This window comes from Poromitra crassiceps, assembly GCF_964638095.1.
Source record: "Poromitra crassiceps genome assembly, chromosome: 2".
NCBI lineage: Eukaryota > Metazoa > Chordata > Actinopteri > Beryciformes > Melamphaidae > Poromitra > Poromitra crassiceps.
The window spans coordinates 46,312,216-46,338,148 of record NC_139624.1 but is presented as its reverse complement, the minus strand read 5'-3'; the positions used below and the strand labels follow the sequence as shown (position 1 = coordinate 46,338,148).

Here is a 25,933-nt window from a genome sequence, read left to right as displayed (position 1 = left end):
TGGTCTGATTTAGCCTTGGTTTGTTTATTTTCTCCTGGTCACATGAGGTTTCACAGCCAGTGCGGCCACACCTGTTGGGCGGAGTTCATGTCAGGAGTTCACATGGGGCATCATCATCTCACGGTTCGGTACGAATACGGTACAATGGAGAAAAAAAGCAACAAATCCCAAATTAAGTTTTTTTCCCCTTTGAATTTTTCTGAATTCCGTGTTTTGCTTTTTACGCTAATTTTACCAGCAGAAATAGTGTCTAATATGTGGGAATGAATAAATGTCCACAATTTTAAGATCTAGGCAATCCACACTAGCGATTTTCAAAGTGTTGGGTGCGCCTCCCTCTCAGATGTCTGTATTCCAGCTGTTTGACAGGGCAAAGGCATTTCCCTCCACTTTAAATCTTTATTGTACACAAGTTTGTAAACTTTACTTTACTTTACTTTATTGATAAAAGCAGACGCCTTTATGTAAGGCGACATACAACCAGGTTATAACACAGTACAGCAATAAGAAAAATAAATAAAAGTTTTAAGCGAACAAATGTATAAACAGCAATTTAAATTAAAACATATTTACAGACAATAGAGGTGCGGATAAGAAAAATAGGAGGATAGCAAGATAGAAGAGAGAAGAGATAAAAGTGCATAGGAGCTAGAGAGGGTTTACAGGGGGGCAACATGAAGTCTGAAAAGATGGGTTTTTAACTGTTTTTTGAAAATGGATAGTGATTCGGCCGTTCTTATTGAAGAGGGGAGCTCGTTCCACCATTTTGGTGCAAGATGGGGAAAAAGTTGTGATCGGGAGCTGTTAAAACAACATCCCCCATATGAGTGGTATGAAAAACCATGGGATGTGATGACGTGGCGGAGTGAAGTCATGTAGAGAAGGAAGAGAAAAGGACCAAGGACAGAACCCTGAGGGACACCCGTGGAAAGAGTGCAGGGGGTCGAAAGGGATCCTCTCCAGGAGACCTGATAGGAAGAGAACCAAGAGAGTGCAGAGCCAGTGATACCCAGGTCGGAGAGAGTAGCGAGGAGAATTTGGTGATTGATGGTGTCGAATGCAGCAGATAAGTCGAGAAGAATGAGAACTGAGGAGAGGGAGGCAGCTTTGGCGGAATGAAGAGCCTGAGTGACAGAGAGGAGAGCAGTTTCAGTGGAGTGGGCGGGTTTGAAGCCAGATTGGAGAGGATCGGATAGGTTGTTATGGGAGAGATGAATGGAAAGTTGATTGGATACTGCACGTTCGAGTGTTTTGGAAATGAATGACAAGAGAGAGACGGGACGGTAGTTCTGAATGACAGTGGGGTCGAGGGATGGTTTTTTCAGTAGGGGTTTCACCCGTGCAGTCTTAAGTGCAGTCGGAAAGACACCAGAGGATAGAGAGGAATTAATGAGGGAAGTGAGAAAGGGGGAGATGTCGGGGGAGATGGATTGAAGCAGGGAGGAAGGGATGGGGTCAAGAGGGCAGGAGGTGGCACGGTTTGATGATATGAGTTTCAGAACTTCTTCGGAGGAGAGGGGAGAGAAGGAAGAGAGACTGGAAATAGGGGGTGGAGAGATTGGATTGATGATAGGAAAGACTGGGGGCGGGAAGGATGAACTGATGTCTTGGATCTTTTTGGTGAAGAAGTTTGAAAAGTCGTCGGCAGAGAGGGAGGAGGGGGGGAGGGGGGGTCGAGGAGGGAAGAGAAAATGGAGAACAGTTTGCTCGGGTTGGAGGCGGAAGACTGGATTAGCGAGGTGAAGAAGGAGGTTTTAGCATGAGAGACTGCAGCAGTGAAATTGGAGAGGATGAGGTGGTAGGCTGTGAGGTCGGTGGGGTTGTGAGATTTGAGCCAGGTTCGTTCAGCTGCTCGGAGTTTAGTGCGGTGAATTCGGAGGGGTTCACTTAGCCAGGGGGCGGGGGGAGAGGATCGGGCGGGTTTGGTGATGAGTGGGCAGAGGGAGTCGAGGGCAGTGGAGAGAGAGGATAGGAGCAAAGTGGAGGCTATGTTGGTTGAAAGAAGAGAAAATTGCTGGGCTGAAGGGAGAAGGGACAGAGTGCATGTGTGGAGTAGCCTAATCGTGCGTTCCTTTATCGCAAAATAACTGGGATGTGGAGGCTAAATGACGTCACATCCGTTTGGTTAGTGTTCCATTTGCAGAAAACTTGAGCTGGGAAGTTCACTGTTCATTGGTCAGATCCCAGTCGCTAGCCATGCTAGCCATTGTTAGCAATAACAATTGATAACATGGCATTTCGCGGCATTTTGCACATACAAACACTGCAGCCTCATGTCCACACAGATAGAAGTTAGGCAGTGCTGTGTGTACAGCTGATTTAATGAGACACAAACAAAACAGAAGTGCTAAACAATATTACTACGATTATAACTACTGTTGTTGAGGTCGGGGCTGCTGAGTCTCCTACGAGTTTGGAATGGGAAATACCAGCTCTGATGACGTCACCGTCCCAGCTCATGACCTTTGAAGTCGTAAGATTACCAGTTCCCAGTTATAAAGGAATGCACGATAATACTCCCACCCACCCCTCCCCCACTGTAGTTGTCAGACAGCGGGGTGGGTTTCACTTTCCCAAGTAAGTACGCTAACGTTATTGGATGCGAGTTTTGTTTACCATAATGATTACGTTAAAATTGACCAGCATGCCATTTGGCAAGTGGGTGGTGAAGATGCAGAGTCTGACTTCCAAAACGGCCAACAATTATTTTTACAGACCAAAATAATGATAAATTCTTGATTGAAAGGTGTAATCTGAACTGTTTTCAGTGGTGTTTTGTGTGTAGTGTGTGAAGCAATCAAGAAACAGAGGAGAGGAGCAGATTTTGAAACTTACTCATTCACTTTTGGGGTGTCGGAAAAGGTTATGGGATAAGTAACAAAATAAATTTTTACTATACACATTTATAATCATGTCTATTTTTTCAGATGTTTTTTTATTTGATTTTTTCTCGAGTGAAAAAAGGTTGAGAACTACTGACTTGTACAGTAGATTGTTTTGTCTTGCTTTTTTCTTTTTCATTTTGTGACCATCCTGTCATGAGTTTCTAACAGGACTTTAGTAAACATACCCACTGAGACACACCAGCGCTGTTGCCATTTAACTATTTCCTCTAATAATGGCCGGTAGTCAATTAAAATCCGATAATGGCCGGGGGCGTGGTCGACACAAACAAAATAAAGGCCATTCCCAAATATAGGCTGGGGGAAAAACCCCAGCAAAGTCTAGAAGAGCCGCACGATTAAATATATACATTTTTAGAAGTTGCTGCAGCCCGCTCAGTCGGCAGAAGTCTCTGGACTCCAGAACCCCTTCGCCAATTACCGTAATTATCGGTAATGCATTGCAGTAACAAAGAAAACGGCTACCTAACGAACCCCAACAGAAGCAGATGAGAAAACATGTAGGCTTCATACTACAATATGAGCAAATATACTTATCAAACAGAGGGAATTCGAAATTAAGGCCTGCTTCCAATAAAGGCCTCTACCCTCTGTAGTTGAGGTAAGAGAAAAATGGTATGAGTGCCAAATACGAAGGAAAGGTGCAGAAATGTGAGCTAACCAATCCTCCTGCTTCTACAGCTGATAGCCAATGAGGTGGAGCGGATACGGCAAGAGGAGGCCTGTCCGCACAAAGTCATGAACCACGTCAAGGAGCTGGCCGAGCAGCTCTTCAAAAATGTAGGTTCTGTTACTCGAGGAATACACACTGCCTCCCACATAATCCACTGCTATCCTGTCCTGTTGTCTTCCTCTGTTCTCACCAGTTTTCTCATTCACTCTCTCCCTCTTTCTTTCTTCCTCCTCTTATTTTCTCTCCCTCTCCTTCTCTCTCCATCTTCCGCGTCCCTGCCTTCAGGAGAACCCGTACCCGGCGGTGGCGATGCACAAAGTCCAGCGGCCGTCGGAGACTCCTGCTCAGGGCCCCCCGCAGAACCAGAGCCCCTTCCCCACACTGGACGATGTGACGGTGCAGCTCTTCCTCGACCATGCTGCTGCCAAGCTGAAGACCGCCCCTCCCGTCGTCAAGGCTGAGCTGAAGGGCTTGGTGCCGTCCGGGCCCCCTCTGGGTGAGCACGGGGGAGGGGTGTGGGGAGAGTTGAAACTGCGATCATATGGGTTTAACCAAAATTCATTTTTAGAATTTGATGTTTAAGAATGTGTGGGAACCCTGTTTGAACCTTCTGTTACAAAGCATCCACCGATATTTTGTACCGATGTTGAATATTGTTAGTCGACCATATTCACACCAAAAAATCCCCCCGAAATTAAAGGTATTAGTGCACTGCCCGTTCCCCCCCATGCACCACCCCATGGGTGTTTCCCACCACATTGCACTCCATCAGGTCCCCCCTAAGCGCACTCCCCAAGTTTGAAGTCGATCCAACAAACGGTTCTCGAGATACGCGAAGGACAGACATACAGAAGTCGATCGGACGGACAGTCCTGGAGATATGTGAAAGCTGTTGAATTGCACAAAGTTTACCACTGGAATATCTCGGGTTCCCAGCAACGCACCCGCCAAGTTTGAAGTCCATCGGACGAATGGTTCTCGAGATAAACCGCTTTTTGTTGCCAGTAGGTGGCACTATGACTATGCATAAGTCCAAATTGCATGAAATGCGGCACCACACTCTAGCAAGCGCATTCCCGCAAGTTTGAAGTCATTCGGACGAAAGTTTCTCGAGATAAACTGCTTTTTGTGTTTCCAGTAGGTGGCACTATGTCTACTAGGGATGTTCATTTTGAAAATTTTCCAAAATCGATAATCGGTGAAAATTAACGATCAATTATCGATTATCGATCATATTAATACTTAGAAAATTTTCAATATTTTCAATATTTTCAATTTTCAATTTTTTTTTTTTTTTTTTTACAAAATGAATGCCTATGGCAGAAAATACGAAAGACAACGTGTTCTCCTCAATGAACTCTTTATTTCAATGTGTCTCCTCTCCAACACTGCTGTCCCCGGCGCATGCCGGTGTGAATTTCCCATGTTTAAAACAGTTTTGTTGGCACAAAGGCCCGTGCCCAGCCAGAAAACTAGAGACTATATGAAGCTCCACCTCACGTTAGTCGGCTGTGCAATGGAGTGGGGCGAGGAGGAACGAATTCCACCCAAACCTAGTCCAATTTTTTTTTTTTTTTTTTTTTTTAAATAATAAAAAAATCGATCCAAATGCCACAGGATCGATTCCAATCCTTAACGATCAATTATCGATTTTCGATAATTGATGAACATCCCTAATGTCTACCACTCCCTGCACTCCGTCAGGTCCCCCTTAGCGCACTCCCAAAGTTTGAAGTCGATCCGACCAACGGTTCTCGAGATGCGCGAACGACAGAGACAGAGACAGAGAGACAGACACTCCTGTCATTATAGTGTACAGTAGATGCATTGTTTCCCAAGTAATGTGATTTATATCAGGGTGTATGTGTTCATACATACACCGCCACCCGGGTCCCCTCTAGATAACTCCAGAGTTCCAGGGCATGTCTGAAAGGGGCTATACAGACCTGAAATTCAAATCAACTACTACTATCTTTACATTCCCCAGTCATCAATCTGTTTTGCAGTGTGTTTAGTGTCGGTCAGTCCTGAAGTGTTGAATGGGTCTCTTCTTCTTCTTCACCCTCTCTCCACAGGAGACACAGTGGACAGGAATGGCATTGTGCTGGCTAACAGCGCCCGCAGGCTGGAGGTGGTCAGGAACTGCATCACATACATCTTCGAGAACAAGATGCTGGAGGCCAAGAAGGTGAGAGGAGGAGAGGGGGGTCAGAACTTAACAATCAAGTCTCTAAAATATAGTGGTTCTGTCCTGTATACGTGTTATCATTTCTGTCAAGTCAAATAGTTAAGTTACCTACTTTCCTCCAAAATCTCCTTCCTCCTTTGCATCATTAAAGGTCCCATTCCGTGCAAAAGCTGTTTTTACTTGTAAATGCATATATACTGCTGTCATCCCTCCCTGTAATGAGCTCAGAACTGCCACAGTTGGATTTGTCCCTATCCAGCTTCCCCCTGCAGTCTCCTTCAAGCCACGCCCCCTAACGCTCTGTTCCCCCAGACGGGTTAATGTGACGTCAGTCACTTCCTCAAGCATACTGCGCGCGTCTCTCTCACACAAGCTACCTGCACCATTTTGTCTATAGCCACAAAATTAACACTTCTAGCTGGAGCGACGCCAACTGTACGTGATCCAGCAACTGCGGAGGTGCATTCGGTAAGTCTAGGCATTTTGAGATGTCCTCTTTAGCATAGCAACCGTTAAGTTAGCGATAGCTCGTTGCTAACGTTAGTTGTGGACACAACCTAGCATGCTGGTCCACAGACGCTAATCTGATTGGCCGCTGAGAGCCTGGGGCGGGCTCTCCCTCAGCGGCCAATGGGAACTGTTAGTTCTGAATATATTATAGAAACAGACCATTCTTGGGACGCAACGAGATGAGGAAGTGACAACTCCGTCACAACAAACGGGGTTGCTATATTTTCGACAAATTAATCCAGAATCATGTTTTATGGACCAGAGACACACGTTTTTAAGAGGTTACAGCTGCACGAATTGGGACCTTTAAGTATAATTTGTTCTAGTTTTGTAGTACCAGTAGGGCTGGGATCTGTACTATCGACCGAAATAACGCAGTACCAAGTACAAGTAGTATCAAAACTCTCTCGTCAAAAAATACCTGTATTCGATCCTTTTTGTGCATAGATGTAGAAAAAAAGTACTTTGTATAGTTAAGCTTGCAGCTAAACACCGCAGGCATTCTTTGATTTAATGTGACATGTGATTGACTCACTACCACAACAGCTACAGCCCATACAGTCTGTGGTGGTGAAGTCTACCACAACAGCTACACCCCATACAGTCTGTGGTGGTGAAGTATACCACAACAGCTACAGCCCATACTGTCTGCGGTGGTGAAGTCTACCACAACAGCTACAGCCCATACTTTATGTGGTGGTGAAGTCTACCACAACAGCTACAGCTCATACTTTATGTGGTGGTGAAGTCTACCACAACAGCTACAGCCCATACAGTCTGTGGTGGTGAAGTATACCACAACAGCTACAGCCCATACTGTCTGTGGTGGTGAAGTCTACCACAACAGCTACAGCCCATACTTTATGTGGTGGTGAAGTCTACCACAACAGCTACAGCCCATACAGTCTGTGGTGATGAAGTCTACCACAACAGCTATAACCCATACAGTCTGCGGTGGTGAAGTCTTAGTCTACCACAACAGCTATAGCCCATACAGTATGTGGTGGTGAAGTCTACCACAACAGCTATAGCCCATACAGTCTGTGGTGGTGAAGTCTACCACAACAGCTATAGCCCATACAGTCTGTGGTGGTGAAGTATACCACAACAGCTATAGCCCATACAGTCTGTGGTGGTGAACTCTACCACAACAGCTATATCCCATACAGTCTGTGGTGGTGAAGTTGAGCATGGTGTATGTGACAGTTGGCAGTTCAGTGTGCCGAGATGCCACCAAAACATATCGAATTACTCTATCGGTATCTATATCACTTTAAGGGTACTGGTATTGCTGCTGGTATCGTCATTTTTCAAACGATACCCATCCCTAAGTACCAATGTCAGTTTTTTTCTTTCCAAATGGTAGATATCATTTTTCGCCCAGTATGTGGTAGTATGTGGTTATACTGTAGCAGGTCCTGTGTTTTGGTAAATGGACTTGGTGAATAAATGATTCTCATTCTCGTTGTTTATGTCTCCTCCTCATAGCTGATGCCGGCGGTACTGCGGGCATTGAAGGGTCGGGCGGCTAGGATCTGTCTGACCCAGGAGCTCAACCAGCACGTCCTGCAGAACCGAGCCGTGCTGGACGACCAGCAGTTCGACTGCATCATCCGCATGATGAACTGCACCTTACAGGTTAGAAAATTTTAATTTACAATATTGCTGCAGACCGGGGGGGAGGCCGGCCGCAGCATAGGTGTAAATTGGTGAAATAAAGGATATCAATGTATACAAGTAATAAAGCATGGGATAAAAATATAAATTATGCTAATGTGGAGAGTTCCCACTGGTGAAGAATAACTCTCGCTATTGACAGATTTAAAGATATCTCCAGTTTACTAATTTACTCTGTGATTATAGTGCAGTACAAACAGCATAACAGATCAGATTGTGCAAGCAGTAAGAATACCACCCAGTTTCTGGCATCATATTTTGGACATACATCTGTATTTACACACACACACGCACGCACACACGCACACGCACACGCACACGCACACGCACACACACACACACACACACACACACACACACACACACACAGCTGTCACATCTTAAGAGTGTGCGACACATTGCTCTTCTGTTTCTGCTCAGGACTGCTCCCATATGGACGAACACGGGATCGCAGCCGCCCTCCTTCCGTTGGTCACAGCCTTCTGCAGAGTAAGTTCATGAGCAAACACATTTCTCCAAATCCAGCCACTACATAGGCTTTAATAAACTACTTTAAACTACTTTACTATCCCACAAATCCAATAGGGATGCCGTATTCCCACATGGCTTCACATTTCACTGGAGTGGGAGGAGTGGTTTGATGTTGGTGGGAGGCGTTTGGGGTTCATGCGTCTGCCACCAATCCCCTCTGAACGTATTTGCCCAAATTCAGAAGCCTCATCACTTGTCCCGCTTTCTTTGTCTGACAGAAACTGGGGGCGGGCATCACTCAGTTCTCCTACAGCTGTGTCCAGGAGCACATGGTGTGGACCAACATGCAGTTCTGGGAAGCCATGTTCTACAGTGATGTCCAGAACCACATCAGGGCCCTCTACCTGGAGACAGAGCAACAGGCCGACTCTGTGAGCACAAACACTGCGCGTAGCTCTGTTAAATAAGTCATCAGAGGGAGAATGTGTTGAGGAAGTATTCTTGAAGTTCGCTAACTGTTATCTGTTACTATTAACTTTTATTAAACCTTGATAACTTTTAGCAAATTAGCCGTTTGGCATTGAACAAACCAGGGTGAGAAATCCTGCTGATTGCTCATTCTTTTCTATTCTAGTAATACAATTGGCTGGACAAATATTTTTCTTTCAATAAATTGCTGTTTAGATACTCTCTATCACCAGTTATAAAACGGCTCTCTCAAATCAAGCAATCTGATTGGCTCACAGCTGTGGTATACTTAAGCAATATAGCATGAGAGCCAGTGTGTTGTGAAGAATATATCCCCCTGATCAGCTGTTATCCCACGAGGCCGCAGGCCGAGTGCGATAACTGCTGAGCAGGGGGATATATTCCACAACACACGCAGCTCGAGTGCTATATTGCTTTTATAAAACGGTTTCCAAGTATGATAATATAATAATAATAATAATACTATAAGTCCGACTCCGACTGGCATGTCATTCTGATAGAGTCAGTTGAAACACTACTGTAAGGCGGGACCGCAAGAACATGCGGGTGATTTGATTGCATCGTTCTGGAGACTGAAGTTGACATTGCCCAATCCTGGCGCTTGCTGAGTAGCTGAGAGCTTTCTGGAATCCCCGACAGGCAGCTCGAGCCGCAGCGCTGCATTCTCAGCGCTTGCTGAGAAGCTGAATGCTTTCTGCAAAGCCGACACCAACTAACGTTACGGGGTTAAATGCGGGGTTAAATGCGGGGTTAACAGCCTTTCTTTTGCAAAGAAGACATTAGCCCGCATCTATTCTTGTACAAAACATCATTTTCTGCGAAGTATTAGTAAAGTTATAAGCGAAGATCGATTCACAAGGATCTGACAGCTGTCTCCGCCATTTTTTTTTTCTACGTTGTCATTTGAGGTAAGCCTTATTATTACTCTCTTAGTAAGAGAGTTGCCATGGCAACCAATAACCCATGGCCATGGGTTATTGAACTCGGTTACTGGAATTATACAATGGCTGTGAACCAATCAGATTGCTTGATTTGAGAGAGCCGTTTTATAAATGTATTTAGCATATACCACACTAAATATACCACAGTTAGAGCCACTCACTGCCCTGAACACTGTGTGAACTTTATTCAGCCTTTATTCACCCCGCTCTCATTATGGGAGAGTTGATAGGAAGGTGAGCTGTTTGGACCTGAGCCAGAGGGGCTCAGGTCCAAACACTGATTTAAGACATTTAAATATAATAATAATACGGTAATAATTTTCATATTGCCATACTTGGTAACCGTTTTATAAAAGCAATAGATCACTTCAGACTGTGATATATGCTTATTATACTACACCTAAGGGTGTTTTTGCATGACCCTTAACACATTCACTGCCAGCCGTTTTTTTTTTACTGTAGGTAGGTTCTGCCAGAGGGTTTTTTTGAGGATTCTGGCTCATCTTTCAAGACCCGAGGATTCTTTTCTGCTAAGATTTTGTGAACACACAATATCTCAAAAGAACTACCGTAATTTCCGCACTATAAGCCGCACCGGAGTATAAACCGCAGCAGCAAAATTGCCTGTTTGTTACATATATAAGCCGCACCGGACTATAAGCCGCAGGTGTTTTAATGTTTTTTTTTTATTTTTTTTTATTGTGTTTTAATGTTTAATTACCATATGTAAGGGTTCATGCACAGAGGGGATTGTCGGGAAAGAGATGGCTGTTTGAGGAAGCTCCCATTTATTAACATTTCAACAAAACAACATAACACAACACCACCTGTGTTTTTTTTTACAGTGCACACAGTGTCCGCGGTGTGGTGAAAAGAGGGCAAGAGAGGAAATTAAAACAGAAGTGGATTTATAGTTAGAAAGAGTGCTAAAGAAGAGAGAATTCATTTTTTTTTTTTTTTCTCCCCCGAAAAAATCCATAGATAAGCCGCACCGTTATATAAGCCGCAGGGCCAAAAAACGGGCTTATAGTCCGAAATTTACGGTAATAGAATGTGTGCTTTCTCTGTCTAAAAGAGTTAGTTTGTAGAGTTAGTAGTTATGTAAGCATTAGCAGTTGAACAGTGTTTGGAATAACGCCGTTTAAAAGAACGGCGTTAGGTAACGCCGTTATTTTTTCAGTAACGGGGTAATCTAACTAATTACTGTTTCCGTCCTAACAACGCCGTTATCGTTACTGAACGCTAAATGCGGTGCGTTACTATGAAATGATTGAGTAAACTACCCGTAGCCTACACTAGTGTTGTCAAGTGAGGAGACCGGGTGGGTTACAACGAGATAAACGATTATGATTGGCTAAGGCAGAGTCATGTGTTTCATGGTAGCCAATCGGAGCCAGTGTTACACACGAGCCAGGAGTCAGGACACGGGCGACACACACACACAGACACACCAAACAGATTCGAGGAAGCAGCAGAAATGGCGAGTCCGGAGTAGAGAGCTGCGCGGGGCTGAAATTTCGGCCCAAGCCCTCCCCGGCCCGTGACATGCAGACCCGTGCCCGATCCAGCCCGTTGCGAGGCCCGAAGCCAATATTACGATATAATGACACATCTCTCTCCCTCTCTGTTCCGCGTGCTGCGTCGCCGCGCGGCCGTCCTGCGCAGCCTCTCTCTGTCTGTCTCTCTGACTCTCTCTCTCTCTCTCTGTGTTCGGGAGCTGTCCGCTCACTGTACATGGACGGACAGGGTCTGTGTGTGGCTATGGGAGTGTCTGTGCACCTCTCCTCCTCTTTGTCTGACTGCTCCGCTGTGTAAAATCAAGCGAGTACGCTAATACAACATTATTTAATTGAATTATTGAAACGGCCCGACCCCGGACCTATTAATTAAAAATAAATAAAAAACAAGCCCGGCCTCGGCCCGAGGGGCCCGTGAGGGTACCCTCAGGTTTGCAGCAATCCATGAAAATTTGGCATTTTCAAGGTGGAGATAACGCAAATAGTTACTTTCCCTGGTAACTAGTTACTTTTATTATAGAGTAATTCAGTTACTAACTCAGTTACTTTTTGGAACAAGTAGTGAGTAACTATAACTAATTACTTTTTTAAAGTAACGTTCCCAACACTGCAGTTGAATACAGCATGGTTTCAGCGTCAGAAAAATTATTCTGAGATAAACGGCTTTTTGTGAAATTCGATAGAACAGTCACTTTAACCATTCATTTTTGGCATCAGTAAGACGTCAGACATCTAAACAATAGTTTTGAACAGTAATTTCCTCCATAACAGCAGGAAACCCCCCTCTGCTTCCAACTCCTCCCTCCGTGTGTGTTCTTCTTGGCTGCAGCGGCCGTGTCACAAGCTCGTTTCTGTTGCTGCTGTAACCTCGCGTCACCAGTCTCACTGCTTTGCTGCTGCTGTGCCTGTCTGCGCGGCCGCTCTTTGAGGAAGTCTGGATGGACTCGCTCGTTTCTTGGAGTTTTGGTTGAGAGCTTTGATGAAGCTTTTGCGATTCTGGTCATATTTATGCTGCGTGTTTCAAAGTGTGTTCCACCCGTAATCTATTATGCAAATTTGCAATCCCGCACCGCCAGCAATCAGCGCGAAAACGAAAGCGTTTTCGCCCATCCATTTTCATGAGAATGGCTCCCTCATGCTGCTTTTTGCTTGCCTTCCTCTAGTCAGGAGAGCACTGTCGCCACTTAGTGGGTCGGTGGAATGGGTTGTAAACGTTCGGTGGCTTCAATAATTATATAAGAGATGTAAAAGGGTTAGATGCACATCCCACGGTCAAAAAAAAAAAATTCATTTTTTTGACGGAGTAATACGTCATTGGCAGTGAACCGTTGGATTTTTTTTGACGGAGTAATACGTCGTTGGCAGTGAACGTGTTAAGTGTGGTATAATAAGCATATACCACGGCCTGTCGTGATCTATTGCTCAAATGTAACACAATCCAAGGACAAAAGATCTCATAGTCCCACCCACACTGTTGTGATTGACAGGCAATCTCTGGGCAGTGCTGAAATACCACAGCAATGAGCACTTAACACGAAAGATGTCACCAAATAAATACTTAAATATTGCAGATATCATATATCATAATACTGTATATAGTTTGTGGTGACTTTTTTGGAAGACATGACCCACTGCAGCCAGCAGATGAATCTGCATCCCCACAGTACAGTCCTGGGAGAAGATCCTAATTAAAGCTGCTGTAAGCGATTTTTTAAAAATATGTGTTAAATAGCTCGATATTCTGACAGCAATCACTGATATAGAGTGTTTGGTCAGTAACATGAGTCTCCCACTCCCTCTGCTTTGCGGTAAACAGAAGAGAAAATGTTCTGGTATCCTGTCCTGCTTTATCCAATCAGGAGAAAGAACTCAACAAAGAGGATTGAGTCAAACATGGTTCTCATTCCCAAGTAGTCAAATACTGACGCTTTGGGTTGGTGTTCTGGACCGGATCACCAACACAAAGCGTCAGTATTTGACTACTTGTGAATGAGAATCGTCTTAACTCAATCCTTCCTCCAGAGTGGCTTATTACAGCACCATGAACCTGGTTTGTCCCGGTGCCAGGAGCAGCTGGAGGGCTCGGGCGGCGGCCGGGAGGAGGTGAGCGCCCTGGAGCTGGCGTCGGAGCAGAGCCGGCTGTGGCCCACGCTCAGCAGGGACATGCAGACTGAGCGCGTGCAGAAGGAGGAGAGCACAGTGTTCAGCCAGGCCATCCACTACGCTAACAGGATGAGCTACCTGCTGTTGCCCCTGGACACCAGCAAGAACCGCCTGCTGCGCAGCTCCGGCCTCGACGTGGAGAGCGTCAGCAACAGCTACGTCACCAACAGGTACATGTCAAGACAAGAGATAGGGCTGATTTTCTTTATATATTTTAATAAAACATCTCTTTCATATTATGTCCAGGGTTCCCATGGTCATTGAAAACCTGGAAAAGGCACCATGGAATTTAAAAATATTGTTTTCCAGGCCTGGAAAAGTCATGGAATTAGTAAAATCCTTGAAAGTTTTGGAAAAGTCATGGAATTTTGTTGTGTGTTACAGTTATCAAATATTTTTCCTATTCTTATATTGTGTTCTATTTGTAATAATTTGGTATTGATTCAGAGTCACCGCCTCACATTACATGGAAATTCTATTATGGATCCTTGAAAAGTCATGGAAAAGTCGTGAAATTTTATCCATTAAAATGTGTGGGAACCCTGTATATCCCTTTCATCTCTCACCACAGCCAGTCACACTGATGGCATTGTCAGTGGATATTTTCACCTGAGGAAAATCCTGACATTCGTTAAGAACAGAAGTACGCCATTTAAAAAAAAGTGACACTTGTTCTTTGGAAATGGTTTCTGGCATGAAAATATTTCTGTTCACTAGAACCTAGCTAACTTTTGTCAGTTGTTGTGAATATAAAGGTACGTTGTGCTGTTTGTTGCCTTGCAGTATTGCGGGCAGCATGGCAGAGAGCTACGACACAGAGAGCGGCTTCGAGGACGCAGAGAGCTCGGACGTGGCCAACTCCGTGGTTCGCTTCATCAACCGCTTTGTAGACAAAGTGTGTAACGAGAGCGGCGTGACCAACGAGCACCTGAAGGCTCTGCACACCATGATACCAGGTATGGAGGCATTCACTGACCTCTGTTTGCATGGGAGAGAATGTCATGTCCAACTCCAAAATCTGTCTGTTTAACGTTGTTTTGCTCATTGGCAAACACACACCTCATAGATTACATGAAGAACTTTTCCCAATCATTAAGAATCCACTCGGTAAATTCAGTTATGATCCACCAAGAAACAACTATAAAAAATGTTCAGACCTCGAGGGATTTTGAAACGTACCCCGACCGCAACGGTGGGGGCCCTCGCTGGCGACGCTAAACTTTTAGTTAACCTGTTCGCATCTTTGTTCGCAATGGCATCCCAAGTATCACCATACTATTATGGAATGCGATGCGAACAGTTGTATTATGGGATGTGCATTTCCCAGGCGATGACACACGTTGACACGTTTTGGAACACTGGCACGATGCTCCTAAAAGCAAAATGCTTATATTTTTGAATGATTTGGCATCTTCTATTACTGTCATCAACACTGACAACACCAGTTTTGTTGTATTGTAATAATATGCCATAAAGGTTTTTTGAAATTTTGGGGACAGCAGGGGGGAAAAAATTAAACAAAAAAAAACATTTTCTTTTCTGGCCTTGCGGGGACGTCGTTGGCCTGGCGGGCCCGCCAGGCCTGTAGAATGGTAGGGGAAACACTGGGCCTCTTTTTTTATTTAGCAATTTAGCAATATATAATATACAGTATATATATATATATATTGTGCTTGTAAATATATATATACATATATATGAGTGGGATCCCACACAAGGGAGAGAGACTGGCCGGACGAATCACCCGTCATGCCTAACCTCGTCAAGGTAGGCCAGAAACGGGTCCCAAATAGTTTGAAATCTCCCAGGTGGGTTGGTCCTCAAGAACCTGAGTCTCTCCATTCGTATAACAGAAATCATGTCCGCCAACCACAACTGAAAAGAGGGTGGAGTGCGGGACTTCCATTTCTGCAGAATCAGTTTCTCTGCAACAATTGTTCCCTGTGTCAGAGATTGTTGCACAGCTGTAGGGAAGTCCAGAGAGGATTCCGAGCAGCCGAAGATGGCGAGTTCTGCCTCCGGCTGAAGGGTTATTTTGTAGGCCTTAGAGTACCAATCAAATATTTTGGCCCAGAATCCCGTCAGTAAAGGGCAGGACCAGAAGGCATGAGACAGAGTGCCCTCCGACACCTGACACCTGTCGCACAGTGGTGAGACAGACGGGTAAATCTTGTGCAACTTCTGCTTAGAATAGTGAAGACGGTGAGTAACTTTAAATTGGATCAGCTGGTGTCTACTATTAACTGAGCCAAGTTGTATCACAGACAGACTCCTATCCCATATAATGTCAGACAAGTCAATGCCAAGTTCCCCCTGCCACACTTCTCTAATCCTCTCAGTACATGCCATGCCGTGGTAACACTGGGGCTCTTTAAAATGTATTTGCATTACTTGCTACTGCCCTCTGCATTGTATTTTAGGAAGACTTGAAATAAAATGCAGACTGGATACAAAAGTTAACTGAAATAACTGAAACTGTCTGCTTGATGGATCATCTCTATGCCAAATGTAGCAGCGGAGCCTAACTATTTGGAAAACCTCTTTTGCCAATCAGCCATATTTCACATTAGAGTGTGTCCTGACATTCTCTCCCATACAAAGAGAGAAAGCGAGAACAGAGCTAGATCAATATGTCCAGGGCAGCTCAAATATCGGGAATATTGGGAATATTATGATTTTGTTTATTTCTGTACTCCTTTTGATTAAAAAAAGAAGTGTTTGCTTATGGAACCAGAAAGCTGCCTGAAAGATGAGAAGCTGTTTTTATTCAAAGGGTGTGTAAAAAGTAACAAGATGCATTAATTGAGAATTTTAAGAAATTATCTTTCAATGCCAAAATTCCTTTGTGTGGATACAACTTATTTTCAATGTAGATTTCCCATGACAACAATTTTAAACAAATGCAGCTTTTTATCTTGTGTGCATTCCTCTGATCCACTTTCAGCCTCCATACTTTGTACTAATCCTTCTGTGGTGGCCGCTTCCCTCCAGATATCGTCCAGATGCACATTGAGACACTGGACGCAGTGCACAGGGAGAGTAAGCGACTGCCGCCGATCCAAAAGGTAACCAATTCCTATTTTTACGTTCCGCTGGACAAAGGCCATGCAGAACCCCAGCCAGCCCCGCCCAACCCCCTCTCCACCAATCCCTACCGCTCAGGCTCACAGTGTCACGGCAGGTACGTCTGTCCCTCTGGGACAGAACCGTGTGACTCACAGCACGCCAGAGCAGTGCATGCTGGGTGATGTAGTGCTCTTTCTCCCCCTCTCTCTTTCCTGAGGCCTGACAGAGCAGAGTGCCTTCAGTCTGAAGGGTGCTGTTAGTTTGGAGTGTGCTGCTCGCTGTTGGAGAGGGACGGTGGCTAAGCTAAGCGTGACCTCACATTTTTTGTCATTTTAGTGAAGACTTTTGATTGGAGCATGTTCCTGTTCCCACCCCCAAAATCATGTAGTTCAGTAATAAGTTGCTGCCTAATAGGTTGCTCTCCAAATTCTCCTAGTCGCTACTCACAGCATGCTCTTTCAGCGTTTTGTGTCATTTTATTTGTAGTTGTTGTTAGATCTGAGACCCCCCCCCCCATTCAGACACATTTCCACCCCGCCTGGGAACCGCCGAGTCAATCACAGTCCCTTTATTACACGGCTTTGTTTAGTACTCATGTCATCTGATTGGTCAATCACGGCATTCTACATCTGTTATTTTGTATAGCAATCTGCTGCTTGTAGACTGTTTCTATGATTGCTGTTCTGGAGAACCACGTCCAGTCATATCGATCCACAGAAAGAAGTCCAGTAAATTTAAAGGTTGCTTCACGTTGGCGTCCTGCATCACTCTGTCAGGGTTTATTTCACGATAATGACCAGCTCACTCTAACAGCTGATCTCATGGAGGTTGGCAAACAGCTGATCAGTAACGTTAGTCTGTTCACATGTTTCAGTCGCTCTGCGGTGCGTCACACGTTTCGTTGCTCTGATTGGTTGAGGCATTTTGGACTGCGCCCCTTGGTAACGCCCGCTGGAAATAGAAATTGAACTGGGAGCTTCCAGACTCATTCGCATTTGCGAATTGGTCTGGCGATGTCGGGCTAAACAGCAGCTAGACGACTATTCTGCTGCAGTCATACATGTAGCTGGAATCTGGATGCATGTGGCATTAGTGTGTTGTGTAACAGATTATGAAACAGGTTGCCAAACCTGTATTAATTTCCTATCAGAAGTTGAGTTCCTCAGGAAGCTCTTGAGGAAGTGCCAGAGGCAGAGGGTCTGTCTGGCAGTGTGAGGTTCACATTTCATATTGTTCATGTTTAGAAAAGTTCACCAGCTGACCTATAGACCTCTTATATATGTTTGCAAACAGTGTTCATGTATTTTGTGGGCGGAGCCGAACTGGTTGCAGAAAATGATCGGCTAGTGGTTCAGCTGTCCTAGAAATTTGGAAGATCCGGATGCCTTCTCCACATATTTTAAAGCTTTGCCAGCAACAGACAGGTTATCTAACAAAAATAAGCTAACTCTTTCAATGGCGTGAGGTTTCCTGACCCGTACTCACTGTCAGGATGGGTCTAGGATCCAACTACATCGCCAAAGTTGCAGTGCCGGACATCGTCATATTCCTAGTGGCCAACCCCATCATCATACGGCACAAGCCGTCTTTTTCCCTTATTCCGGCGATCTCTCTAGTTTCAGTTTCAGTTGTTTCCTCAGATTTTCTGTTACTACTCTGCGTGCGCACCTGCAGTGACATAACCTGTGACGCCCACTCACCTGCAGTGACATAACCTGTGACGCCCACTCCAAATTGGTCTATGGATGCCTCTGTTTACTTAGAGATTGCTGTAAACGACTGTTCCTCAGGGAATGGACCCAAATTCCGCCCAAAACTCCCAAAACACCCCCCTACATAAACACATCCAATTGGATATTGTTCTAATTTCCTTTCTGCATATTTCTTCTTCTTCTTCTTATTATTACATTATTATTTTTCTCATTTGCATGATCGTCTTTGCCAAGATCCCACCGATCTAGCCCGAATGACGAAAGCACCAAAATAACTGTTTATAGTGTGTCACGTCACGTAACAAGAACAGAAAACCTCTTTGACACATAAGACTCTGTAATGTTTTGTCTCAACCTCCTGATCGGACAGTGCAGGTCATCCAGTCCGGACCTTCAGCATGGTTGTGAAGGCATGAATTCCTGATGGTTGATGTGTGTGTTAAATTTTGGAAGATTGTTGCTTGTTTGGTCTTACAGTGATGTGATCAGTAGCTGCCTGTAGAGCTGCACAATGAACCATGTGTAAGCATATACTTAGCATTTTGTTTGGATCAGTTGAAGTTGGTGATGGTGAAGAAGATGCCAGAAGTGCAGCAGCACAATTTTGTTCCTCAAATTGAGATGAATAATGGTCATTAATATTGTGATCACAGTATCTAGCAACATTATCGGCATCATCTTAGCCATAACTGTGCAGCTCTACTTCTCTGCTGGCCACAAATCACTAAGCAGGGTTCCCACTGGAATATCATGCAGTTTAGAGGATCTGTATCCAGACACACTGGAATATCATGCAGTTTAGAGGATCTGTATCCAGACACACTGGAATATCATGCAGGTTAGATGATCTGTGTTCCGATTTGATCGCAAATCGCAGCAGCCCTAGTTTCCATGGTAAAAATTCCAACTGTTGCTTCCCCCCCCATTTTGTTCAGTCTTGTTTAGCTTAACTTAATCCGTAAACAACATTATGTCTAAGTAATATTTTTTTTGTTTAGATACTTATTTTTGTGTGATTTTCAGCTTTAATACTTAGGAAATCAATGAAAGTGTGGACCCAAGCAGCTCAAAAGGCAAAAGTATTCAAATTGAAAAAACGGGGGAGCTACTAGGAGTATTTATATATAGCAATATTTAATGCGAAGTAATATATCTGTGTACAGGCAGTTACAAATCAGAATATATCTTCAAAGTTATACGGGCAAACGCGTTTCAACCACGTAGGTCTTCCTCAGGCAATGTTAACATTTTTCAATTTGAACAGCTTTAATACTTACCTGAGGAAACTATAGTTTCTTATTTGACTTGTAATAACTATAAAAACATTAGCAATTCTAATCGCGTCCTCGCGTTAGCTTGCTATCGCATTTCTAATGTTAAATTAGCATGTGCACTAATTGCTAGTTAGGTACAAGCTAATAGTATCCAGTTCCTTGAACAAGGGTTACACTTGCTAGCCACATACTTATTTATATTTGATTGTGCTTATTTGTAACTACTTGTTTTTGCCTCAATATATGTAAATGAAAAGAAACATTGAGACACGTTGTATCTTGTAGTTTTTTTATTTACTTGTAAATGGACTGGTAAATGGACTGCATTTATATAGCGCTTTTATCCAAAGCGCTTTACAATGTGCCTACATTCACCCATTCACACACTGAAGGCGACCAGCTGCCACGCAGGGTGCTGGCACAGCCATCGGGAGCAATTTGGGGTTCAGTGTCTTGCCCAAGGACACTTCGACATGTGGACTGGAGGAGCCGGGGATCGAACCACCGACCTTCTGATTAGTGGATGACCTGCTCTACCTCCTGAGCCACAGCCGCCCCTTGTATACTTGTATTTCAGTTTCAACAACAAAAGCAAACGAGGAAGGGATAATGTTTTTCGGGTCATGTAAGCCCTCCAACATGGAGAAGTGGTGACATTTCACATCAGGGAACAGTGGGAACCCTGACTAACAGTCCGTCTCCTCTTCTCCTGCCCAGCTGTCCCAATCACTGCTGCTTTCTCTCCCCAACTCCATTAATATTCTCTCTCCCTCCCTCCCTCTCTCTACCCCCCCCCCCCCCCCCACTCTCTCTCTCCCCCCTACCAGCCCAAGCTGCTGAGGCCGACCCTGCTCCCCGGAGAGGAGCTGGTGATGGATGCCATGCGGGTGCACCTGATCTCCGATGGCCGGGAGGAAGCCACGGGGGCGATGGGCGGCCCGCCGCTGCTCCCCGCCGAGGGAGCCATCTTCCTCACTAACTACCGCCTCATCTTCAAGGGCACGCCCACTGACCCGCTGGGTAAGAGAGGATGGCACACACGCTCACAGGGTTCCCACGGGTCCTTGAAATCCTTGAAAGTTTGTGAATTTGAGAAAACAAATCAAGGCCTTGAAAGTTTTTGAAAATAGACAATACAGAATGCGTCAGTGAAAGTCATTGATTTTATATACAGTACTTTGTGCAAGAATAGAAATTTCATTTTTTTCTATTTTTTTTTAACTTAACATTAGTAGGCTACAGTATGTTCTGCTGTCTGCATGTGCATCTCCTGCTGTCTGTGCGTCCTTGTCATGTGCCACCTGTCTCCAGTAAGTGCGGCAGTCACGTGGTGCATGAGTGACTGAAGTATAATGATGTCGGGTAAACAGCGGCAAGCAAGAGAGAAAGATTCAGCTATGCCTGGAAAATGTACAAATTGTGTTGTAACAGTAATTATCCGTATCTCTCTCAAACTATGTAGTGTTGGGTCCTTGAATTTGAAGCAATTGGCCTTTGAAAGTCCTTGAAAAGCCATTGATTTTGATGTTTAAGAAGGTATGGAAACACTGCACTCACACTCACTCTCTGTATCTCTTGTTGCAGTGGGTGAGCAGGTGGTGACTCGCTCGTTCCCCATCGCCTCCCTGACCAAGGAGAAGAGGATCTCCGTCACTTTATCCTTGGACCAGTTCGTCCAGGAGGGCCTTCAGCTGCGGTCCTGCACCTTCCAGGTTTTCCTCACTTCTCCTCCTTCCTCTCTCTTGACCAGTTCAGTTCACATTCCACAGCGGCTTGTATATCCCAAAATTCACCAGCAGTTTTGACTATTGACAAAAGCATTTCAGGGCTCGACGTTAACTTTTAAAAGTGGTTGCCGGAGGGGCAACCTGGCAAGAGCTTTTGGTTGCCCGAATAAAAATATGGTTGCCCAATTTTAGTCGCCTTATATTTTGAGTAATTAAGATACTATGCAGTCATAAGCCGGCTTAATAATGACGATGTGACAGAAAGCTAAGTATAATAGTCTATAGTATATAGTATAATAGGCCTATTCAGTGCGCGCACCGGGTGTAGTAGTAGTAATAATGATAATAATAATAATAATACATTTGTGTAATTTCGTTTTCTAAACAAATCTTATTTTTTGTTTTTATAATGCATTTGCACTGAAAGGATTTGTTTAACTAATATTTGTGAACTTTCATTTTCATATTTTTTTTTAACAGTTATTGTTCATATTGTGCTTAATTTATTAATTAAAAGCGTTATTGATAATGAAGTAGCTGGAATCAGTATCTGCCGATCACCGATATAACCGATCACCGCGTCGATTGAAGCCTTCTTTTTATCATGTAGCATTATTATTATTATTTTATTATTATTTTTTTTTTATTACACTCTAAAGACCATTTCAATATTAATCTGAATTGAAGGAGCAACCATTCAGACAGAGGACACAACCTATGTAACAGGGATGCTTTTAGGACCCTGGGGAGTCGTAGAAGCCGGACAGCATCTCCAGCTGTGTTGACTTAGTAATTATCCACAAGCGCACGCTCTTTCTCTCTCTCTCTCTCTCTCTCTCTCTATCTCTCTCTTGCTCATTGACGCAGCTGCCTGCTGCACAGTCCGTGGAGTTTACAACTCGGACTCTTCTTGGACAGTTATTATTTCGGGAATTTCAGAATGAGCTGGGCCTCAGCCCTCATGCACACTGCAACTTCAAGATCCATGGCACAAAGAGAGAGAGAGAGAGAGAGACTGAGCAGGTGTGTGTGTCGGGAGCCGGGAGGGAGGGAGAAAGAGTGAAGTCTGTGAAACCGGCTACGTAGTCTTCTGTCTCTCCCTCCCTCTCCCTCCCTCCTTCACTCTGTCTCTCCCTCCCTCTCCCTCCCTCCTTCACTCTGTCTCTCCCTCCCTCCCGGCTCCCTCATACACACACCTGCTTCGTTCAAAGTGAAGTCTGTCTCTCCGAGAGACAGAGAGGAGTTTAGTCATTTTAGGTGAGCACAGTTAATTGTCTGGAATGCATCTGATCGGCCTGCTTTGATCAGCTATTTTGAGAACGTGATCAAAGCCGATAGAGGCCAAATCGATTGCGGAGCATCTCTAAATGAAATGTCACATATATGTCACTCACAACAAGTATTAAAACATATTCATTTGCTGTACATATTTTTTTGCATGTTAAATCGTGGTTGCCCCTGGGGCAACCAAAGGCCAAGAAATGGTTGCCCTATTTTTTTTTTGGTTGCCCGGGGCAACCGGGCACCCGTTAATGTCGAGCCCTGCATTTAGTAATCTCTGACTCTGCCAGACGGGGGTGGTCCTTGTCTGGCAGTGTCAGGTTAAGCATTTGGTACCTGAGGGAGGTACGGTGGTGCAGTGGTAAGCACTATCGCCTCACAGCTCGAAGGTCGTGGGTTCGATTCCCACCTGGGGACGAGGTGAACGCTGAAGGAATGCGTGCCCGTCCGCATGTCCTCGAGTGCCCACCGCCCGGGTGGGGTCGGCAAAAGGGCCTTTCTGTGTGGAGTTTGCATGTTCTCCCCGTGCCTCCCGGGGGTTTCCTTCATATAGGAACCCCCTTCACAAAAACATGCAATATCCCTGTTGCTAGTGTGGTTCCTCCTCTGGTCGTTAAGGGCGCCTGTTCAGAGGGAGGGGAACTGGTTGGAATAGCGTGAACCTCCCACGTGCTATGTCCTACCGGTGAAGCTTCCTCTGTCAGGTGAAAAGAAGCGGCTGACTGACTGACTGACTGAACGGGCACCAGCTAACGCTTAGCTACCAAGCAACCAAGCAGCACTCTCAGACAAACAAGCAGACTTAAAAAAATACGTAGACGCAATGTTTCCAATACATGTCTGGTATAATGGGTATACGGTAATCCATACTACATTTATGATCGCTGTTACGATGACAGAAATGCAACAGTGTTGCGGCAACACTAACGTTAACGTAACTTGTGGACTTGCTCAAGTGTCCAGACAGCGTCTCCAGTATAACATGTTGACTATTTCCGTACTCCCGCTGTACAATCTGTAGCATCAAACAAAGCGGGATGCATACTTGAAACATTGTCTGATGGGGTAGATGCCTGACTTCTGCCAAAACACACGTCATTACCGTAAGTGACTGAATTCAGTCAATTAAAGTAGGAAAACTGTGCGCACATCCAAAACCACATTGGGCATCAGGTGCAGGACAAATAGGTGAAATCAAAAAATAAAGGAATTGTCCGCACACTGATTAGCAGCTCCCGTTTTTATTTGCGCTCAAGGTTGGCAAGCTTTCGACCCTATTGGGTCTTCATCAGGCAGAAAAGAAAAGAAAAAAAGGAAGACCCAATAGGGTCGAAAGCTTGCCAACCTTGAGCGCAAATAAAAACGGGAGCTGCTAATCAGTGTGCGGACAATTCCTTTATTTTTTTAATTCAGTCAACACATTCATTGCAGTCAACACAAAAACATAGCGTAATGGGAAAAAAATTGAATCAACGCCCCGGCGTTTACTCGAGACCGGCATTTATTATGCTAAATCGGATCAGACCCCCGGCGGTTAAAGGAGACTCGGCGGCAGATAGAGTCCCGGCGGGTATTAGAAGAACTACGGTATTTATTTTGGTTTTCAAATTTGGTGACCCCTGCTGATGACCCCCTGCTGATGACTCTGTTTGTCTGTCTGCAGCTGATGAAGATTGCGTTTGACGAGGAGGTGGCGTCGGACCTGGCCGAGGTGTTCAGGAAGCACATGCACAAGCTGCGCTACCCTCAGCACGTCCAGGGAACCTTCGCCTTCACCGTGGGCCAGAGTGGCAAGATGGTGGTGGAACACAAGACCAAGGACAAGAACCAGTCACTCAAGTAAGGAGTTTTCACTAGTTTTATTTCGTTGAAGCTCGGCTCCCACCTATTGCCATCTCTGCGTGGTACACGCTATCGAATGCTCTTACCTTTTATTACTTTAAAAGTGTCCTTTCCAACCATCCATTAGACCGTTGACAGGATGCAGACTGGACCCTTGGAAAATCCGGGGCGATCCTGACGGTCTCATGGTCTCCCATCCAATAGCAGGAGTAGAGGCGGGCACAAGCCCTCACGCCTGGAATTGGACCGGGAAAACACCACTCTTACCTGCATTCGGCCAAGGACAGACGTGTGAATTATTGCTCCAGATTAGCGTTAGCTTGCCCGACCACTTTCACTTCAACTGCTCCCCGTACATCGGCGTAGCGGACGGGAACCTCGGTCGTTGATTTTCCGGTCTGGAAGGTTACCTTCGCCTGGGCGGTGAAAGTTGGAGGCGAGCGACAAAGCTAAGTGTTTTTTTCACGTGTCGGCGGCTTTTAAGAACAAGCCGGTCCGAGTGTCGTTGTATGCTTGCTAATTGAATTGCTCTGTCTAAGCTAACCTCACGTAGAGATAACTCTCCGCTACTGGCGTCACGTGTTTCGTAGCTTAGTCTCGTTCTTGTGTTGGGTTACAGGTATTAGTCGGCACCACGGCCGACTGGCTTGCTAGAGTTAAGACCCGCTAAAATAGCCTGCCGCCTACGCGCGCTCGGTCTGCCACGTTCAGTGGTTTGTGTTAACTCGCTTGCTTCAGTGTTACCCACAAGGATAAAACGATAAAGAAGAGGATACATTAACGTTAACGTTGTTCGCCTGTCACTACCGCGTGTTCTAACAGGATGGCTAGTGTTAACAAGGCGAAGCGCTGTGCGGACAAGTGTGGCGCGTGGCTATCAGCCAAGGACTCGCACACGCTGTGTGTTGAATGCCTGGGACAGGCCCACGCAGATAGCTGCCTCGGAGATCCGGAGTTTTGCCTCGCCTGTACTGAGATGCCTCGTAGCACTCAAAAATACAGGGCAGACTTCTTCAGAGGCCACGCTGGCGGCGTTGCTGCTGCAGCTGAGCCCAGCCAGAGTCAGACTACCTCTGGGCCTGCTACCTCCGACACCCCGCTGCCTCTCGGACAGCAGCACGTTGACAACTCTCGGGAGGGCTCCCAGCACAGCTCCCAGGAGAGCTCCCCACGTGCTTCTCGTTTGGGTTCACAGCACGGCCACAAGGAGGGTTCCCAGCAGTGCTCCCAGGTGAGCTCCCCACGTGGGTCTCGTTGGGGTTCACAGCATGGCCACAAGGAGGGTTCCCAGCAGCGCTGCCCGCTGAAGCGCCCACGGCAAGATGCGCGGGGTTCCCGGTCGGGTTCGCAGCACAGCTACCAAAGAAAAAAGGTAGGTTCCCAACAGTGCTCCCCGCCGAAGCGCCCGCGGCATGACGCGCGAATTTCCCAACGCGGTTCTCGGTCGGGTTCACAGCACAGCTGCCAGGTAGGTTCCCAGCGTGACTTCCCGCCGGGAT

At 45.4% G+C, this 25,933-nt stretch overlaps 1 protein-coding gene across 4 annotated transcripts in view; it reads left to right on the top strand.

Annotated features, from left to right (window-relative positions):
- The window catches only part of sbf1 (SET binding factor 1), a 240,088-nt gene that overhangs the window by 124,041 nt on the left and 90,114 nt on the right, over positions 1 to 25,933 (top strand). For all 4 annotated transcript variants that reach the window (XR_014553738.1, XM_083660189.1, XM_083660188.1 and 1 more), the window contains exons 13-24: positions 3,585 to 3,683; positions 3,862 to 4,072; positions 5,652 to 5,764; positions 7,763 to 7,912; positions 8,372 to 8,440; positions 8,701 to 8,853; positions 13,437 to 13,702; positions 14,316 to 14,488; positions 16,524 to 16,597; positions 20,412 to 20,604; positions 21,169 to 21,296; positions 24,256 to 24,431. Coding sequence is in view for 3 of the 4 variants with exons in the window: in XM_083660189.1 (XP_083516315.1) it covers positions 3,585 to 3,683; positions 3,862 to 4,072; positions 5,652 to 5,764; positions 7,763 to 7,912; positions 8,372 to 8,440; positions 8,701 to 8,853; positions 13,437 to 13,702; positions 14,316 to 14,488; positions 16,524 to 16,597; positions 20,412 to 20,604; positions 21,169 to 21,296; positions 24,256 to 24,431 (1,805 nt within the window). In the remaining variant the exon portion in view is untranslated. The remainder of the gene's footprint in view (positions 1 to 3,584; positions 3,684 to 3,861; positions 4,073 to 5,651; positions 5,765 to 7,762; positions 7,913 to 8,371; positions 8,441 to 8,700; positions 8,854 to 13,436; positions 13,703 to 14,315; positions 14,489 to 16,523; positions 16,598 to 20,411; positions 20,605 to 21,168; positions 21,297 to 24,255; positions 24,432 to 25,933) is intronic.